The 5,958-nt window shown below is 36.0% G+C and overlaps 1 protein-coding gene across 1 annotated transcript in view; it reads right to left on the reverse strand.

Moving 5' to 3' along the window:
* The window catches only part of LOC106461141 (nuclear hormone receptor FTZ-F1-like), a 48,632-nt gene that overhangs the window by 17,992 nt on the left and 24,682 nt on the right, over nucleotides 1-5,958 (reverse strand). The window contains exon 2 of the mRNA XM_022388010.1: nucleotides 3,545-4,272. Within this exon, the coding sequence (XP_022243718.1) occupies nucleotides 3,545-4,272 (728 nt within the window). The remainder of the gene's footprint in view (nucleotides 1-3,544; nucleotides 4,273-5,958) is intronic.

Consider the following 5,958-nt stretch of genomic DNA (forward strand, 5'->3'; position numbering starts at 1 on the left):
TAGTAGCCCAAGAGTTGGCGGTGGGTGGTGATGACTAGCTGCCTTCCCTCTAGTCTTACACTGCTAATTTAGGGACGGCTAGTGCAGGTAGCCCTCGTGTAGCTTTGCACGAAATTCAAAAACAAACTATTAAAAGGAATAGTTTTTTCCCAAATAAAAAAAATATTTAACTGTCAATAAAACTTCATTTATAAACAATATTTAAGTGATATGATAATTAAAAAATTATTGCTTATAAAAGTTGGAAAATTATTAAGTTTTTAAACTGTTTTGTAATGAATACTGTTAATTAAAATATAAATATTTTATAAATGAAATTATTACTTTTATTTATATTTTTCAATCATAAGAGGACGCTGGTATTTCAAGGACATATAAATTATATAAATACTAGTATTTAAACATTTTTTTCCAATTGGAAAGAGTTGTGGTTTAGTGTACTGGGTCGGAATGGCTAACTTCAGGTAGCTGGGGGGTGGTTGTCTCAGCTTACCCGGCTTACACTTGAATCAGTGCGATATAACGGAGGATGTGTGATTAATTGTTAGTGAATTATACTTTGGTAAGTTTATAGATATTATCATCTTATTATTAATCATTTAACGGGTGAGTGTTTGGCCTACGAAATTAGTAAATAAGGGTGGTTTTTCACCGAAAAAAAACTTCTATATTGTTACTTTTAAATTTAAAATCTTGAGGTTTTTTTCAGGGTTGATTACTGGGCTCCCAACTGTTTGTAGATTGGGAGTGGTACTAAATATCTGGACGCTATGGGTTATAGCACCCACCCTTCAATGTTCTCTCCTGCCCCCCCCCCCCAAAAAAAAAAATTTGGGGTGCTATTATTGTAGACATTTTTAAAAAATTGTACCGCTTTGTACATCGACTACTGATATGACTTCAATTGCTTTAACTTTTAAGTCGCTTAAGACTTCATAAACTCGAAATTTTGAACAATAGTTTGCACTAAACGTCTTGGTTTTTATGCAAATTTTCTTTATTACAGAACTTTGGAGTTGTGTTCATTTACTTCAGTATTGTACGACCTTGTATGAATAGAATATAACTTTTGGTACATAACTTAAACTAGTATACTTCGTTCTAACACTAAATCTCTTATCGCTTTAGAGCATGACATCAATATGGACAAAACTACACATGATCCTCCCTAAATTTCTGACAAACAATGAAAGAACATTTACGCTGCTCTGACTAACTTTAGAAGAGCTTAACATCTTAAAACAAATCTGAACAATACGTACGTCTTATTCGTGATCTCGTACCACAAACTGTAAATTCTAACAAAAAAAAATCCCGAACAGAACAATCGTTTTATAGATAGTGAGGCGAACCGGTAACTTGTTTTCTAAGGACAATAACATCACATCGTAAGAAACGCGTACTTACTACTAAGAATACATGTAGGTATTAATGAAAATTGTAATTGCTACTTTGTACACGAAGTTGTACACACATTGAACTTGCGTATTCGTTATTTTGTTTTTTTTCGCATTCTTAAGTAACTAGTCTTGTATACAGACAACTCTTAAGTGGACAACGAAAAATAACTACGTGATGTCATCTTAAATTATGAATATTATAGTTCCTGTTTTTTCATCATACTGTGCTTTTCGTTTCTTAACGTTAAGACTAAAGATTTCATTCGGTGTGCCACATCTCCTCGTTATGCTTAACCCCTAGAATTATAGGTATTTCATCCTAAACTCGTGTAATGTTTAGCGGTTTACTTGTATCCATACGCTTAGTCTTTAAAGACGTTGGCTGAGCCTTTCGGTTTCCTTAAATAACAAACTGTATCAATGTGACCTTGATATCTAACCTAAAGTACAGTATTAGGTCGTCAAGAAACTAATATCATTTTTAAGACTAAAAACTCGGAACAAACTGTATATTAAGACGTTTTATTAAATGAAATAATCTCCATTCTTATCGATGATGCTTTCCACCTTCCACAATTGCATAACTTTTGCCTTTAAGATGGTGTTGCAGCGAACAAAAAAGATGGTAATCTGATGGTGCCATATGTGGAGAATATGGTGGGTTGGGGAGAACTTTCCAAGCGAACTCCATAATCTTGTGTTGCGTCAAACGTGCCACATGTGGACGAACATTGTCGTGGAGAAGAACATCTTTCCGATTGACGAGTAGAGGGCGTTTCTGATGAAGGGCTTGATTTTAAATGTTCCAGTTGCTGAATATAGATATCTCCATTGACAGTTCGCCGTGGATTGAGGATTTCGAAATTAATTTTTCCTTTGTCCCATCGAATGCAAAGCATCACTTTCTGCGGATGGAGTCCAGGTTTTGGAGTCGGAAGTGGTTTTTGTCTAGCACTGGGCCATTGTTTTTGGTGTTTAGCATTCTCGTAGAGAATCCATTTTTCATCGCCGGTGACAATTCTGTCCAAAAATGGTTCGCGCGCCAGAAGAGACGAAGCGACGTTCACACGTTGAAAGCAATGACCATCTGAGAGTTCGTGAGGCACCCAAACATCTTAGATGTTTAGTATTGTTTCATGAGACGTGTGATTTCACGAGTGTGTTGCCCTGGGTTAGACTCAACAAGCGTCTTCAGAGCATCAATATAAGTAGTTCTCACATGTACGCCCCTGTCATCACAGTTTTTAAGGCTAAAGTCACCTGAACGAATTAGTTTAATCGCTTGTGCAGTATATCACACCCACCCCCAAAGGTGTGAAAGTTAAATTCAAATCGTTAACTACCAAATGTAGCCCACACCTAATGTAACTGGATATATAAGATTGTTTTATATATACAACTGAACTGCTTAACCTTTCATACCCCCTTAAAATGACTACGAACAGAACATTCCAGTATACATGATGGATAACGATTACATTTTGTTTTTTTTAAAAAAAAAAAGCTTCTTACCATTTGGTCTTTGCCACTTTTGTCAAAGTGACAGCCATAGTACAAATAGCTGTCTCCGTTTTTATTACTTCGTGGTTTTACAGTACTATTTCAAACCCCGGTAGGTCAGTGGTAAGTTTAGAGACTTGCTGTAACAAAATCCGGGGTTCGACTGCCTTTGTTAGACAGAGTGAGAGATACTTTTTTAAGTTCCATTTGAAAATCCGTTGGGGCCTTAAAATGTAATTAATATTGTAAGTACTCTATAGTTATTTGATATTGGGAACAAGTTGGCTTACTGGTTATCTGAATAATATCAATTCGGTGTTTTTTAATTCAGACTTGGTTAGACTACGTAACTGCATGTTTCCTACAATGTCAATTAGTCTCAATGACAATCTATTTTCTATTCAGTAAGTATCCTTACTAGTAGGGATTGTTGGCTTTAAAAGTACTACAACTCAACAGATTCGGCCTAGAAGTTCCTAGCAAGCAATAGGTATACGTTAGTCTTTTCCCCACAAACTATTAATCTTGTTTGAAGTTATCTTTCTATATTTGTTTGGAGATGAGTAACTAAATTTGCACCTAATAAATGCGATTCTGCTTCTTCAAAACACTATTACTGTGACTTTAAGAAGAAAAAAACTTACCTTCAGGTCCCTAAAAAAGATGGTATTCCTGGCCCAGTCGACTTGAGCAAACAAAGATTGATCGATTACTTTGCACATCAGTTCGAAGAGGTCAACTTCACATTGGTTATACGTCTGACTTTGAAGAAGGTTAAATAAATGTCCCTGCCAGTCTTTATCATCTACAAATGACGTTTGAAATTCTCTGATAAGATCAGGTATGTTGCTTCCTCCTGTCACCAGGGGAACTGGGCCTGCTGTTGAAGGGCCGGGATCGCACTGGTAAGGTTTGGGTGAATACGTAGGATGATGAATAATGGGATTAGGGGGAGACGTGGTCGGATGGGGTGTGGTCATCCACGTTGTCTTGCTGAGGTCCCTGAGATGAGAAACGGAAGGATGCTGCTGTTGATTGGCTAGTTGTGAGTGCTGAGATGTATGATGCTGGGTAGTAGTTGGTAGAGATGAAGATGAATCGGGGGAACTGGTAGAAGAACTGAGATGGGGGATTTGAATCAGTTCTTGTTTCACCTGAGTTAGATCTGGAGAATACATTGGGGGAGCGCCTGTTGTCACTGATACCACTGGAGGTAGAAAAGGATTGGAAGATCCCATTTCTTGCGGGGACGATAAACACTGTGTATGAACAACCTGCTTCTGACGTAATAGCTGTAACTTCCTTGCCCTGTCACGTTTGTACATAGGCCCGAATTTGTTTCTACCTCCTCTCATTCGATCTGGTCTCACAGCTGTTGAAACGAGAACAGTTGATGAATAACAATCGTAAGTTATACACGCTTATCTGAAAAAAAAGGCTAGTGTTACGGATTTCGGTCATTCAGATTTTCAAGATAACTTTCTATGAACTTGCACAGAAACTACTTGTCAAAAACGTTATTCTTTTCATTCTGTCCATACTTGTAATTCACTGATTTGAATATCTATATTATAATCTAACTTCAAAAGTACCCTTAGTGTGGTGGGGAACCGAACTTTTAACTCTGTTTTAGATTTTGACTTCACTTTTTCTGGGTTTCATTTCACTTGTCTTTACCTGAAAATTGAATTTGTCATCAATCATTACCTCTTTAACACTACAATAATTGTGAGAAACATTTGTCTCGTAGTGAATAATGTACGAAAACTTTAAGCTCTGCAGTTTCGAGCTATAATGGCTCTCGTGGACCCAGGGTTGAAAAGATGTGTAAAAACAAAGTGTACGCCGTCGACACTTGTAGAACACAAGTACGTGTATTAATAATGTGCAAGGTTTTTTGTAATGCGTAAAGAATGGTGGTGTTATTAATGGACGACGTCCCTACTGTAGACTGAAAATACTCATCGTCTTGTCCAATAGACAATACTCTTTAAAAGAAACTCTCAAAATGTGATGGAAAATGAAGATAAACCGAGAGAAATGTAGCTTCTCGCAGGTGCGTTAAATTTTAATACTTGCATTAAAAAAAAATCAATACAAAATAAAAGGCAGACGTATGGATTCATTAAAAGAATGTATATTTTCGGCCTTGTGCTAATTAACAAAGCTAGAACTGAACATGTTTCTTAGTTTTTAAACATTTATTTTAGGCTGATTCCTAATAACTTAAAACGAGAAGGTAGCTGTATCCGCAACACGTGCAAGATTTTCTAATTCTTTCTCGTTCTCTTTGGATGATGTCGTGATTGTTTTCAGTAACTTTTTTTTCCTTCTTCCTTAATCTAAACACTATCTTAAATATTTCGATGCAAGGTTCGTTTAGTCTACTTGTTTCTCGGACGTATTTACATCAGTTGTATGTGATTTTTATGGATGACTCCATTGTTATTTACAGTGAGGTAATTAAAGTAATTAATTTTCAATGCCAAGATTGTATGATTATGGTATTTATGTCTATCTCATGTTTTGTTTTGAGAGTGTCTTCCATAATCTGACTAGGTTTTTCGACATGACCAATTGTAGTATTGTTAAAGTATATCTTTCGAATTTTTTTTCCAATATTTAGATTGTCCAGAGAAATTAAAATTAGATTTTGGAAATTCATTTTCAGTTTACACTGTAAACTTGTCCACAATATTCAATACCAATTGCTTAAAACAATTGAAGGTTCCTAGTTTGTACGGCGTGCGGTTTTCCAATTAACTTATTGATCAGTCTTTTTTATTTTTTTTTTTTGTCGATGAATTTGTCTCAGATCTTGATCGTTTTCTTATGACGTAATTCTGAAACAGTATGCAGAATTGTTAATTTTCAATTGTTGAAATGAACGTTAGGATGTGTTGCTCATGTGGCTTAGAAATCTTGAAGGTGAAGCCACCGGAAACATTGACCCTACCTCAACCACTCTGTGGATTTGGAGATTGCAGTGTTTTAAGACCAGTTTTTTCTTACTACTTCTCTTCTGCCCCCCCCCCTCTTAGTTCTTAAAATAAAAAGG

This window comes from Limulus polyphemus, unplaced genomic scaffold, assembly GCF_000517525.1.
Source record: "Limulus polyphemus unplaced genomic scaffold, Limulus_polyphemus-2.1.2 Scaffold904, whole genome shotgun sequence".
In the NCBI taxonomy this organism is placed as follows: Eukaryota; Metazoa; Arthropoda; class Merostomata; order Xiphosura; family Limulidae; genus Limulus; species Limulus polyphemus.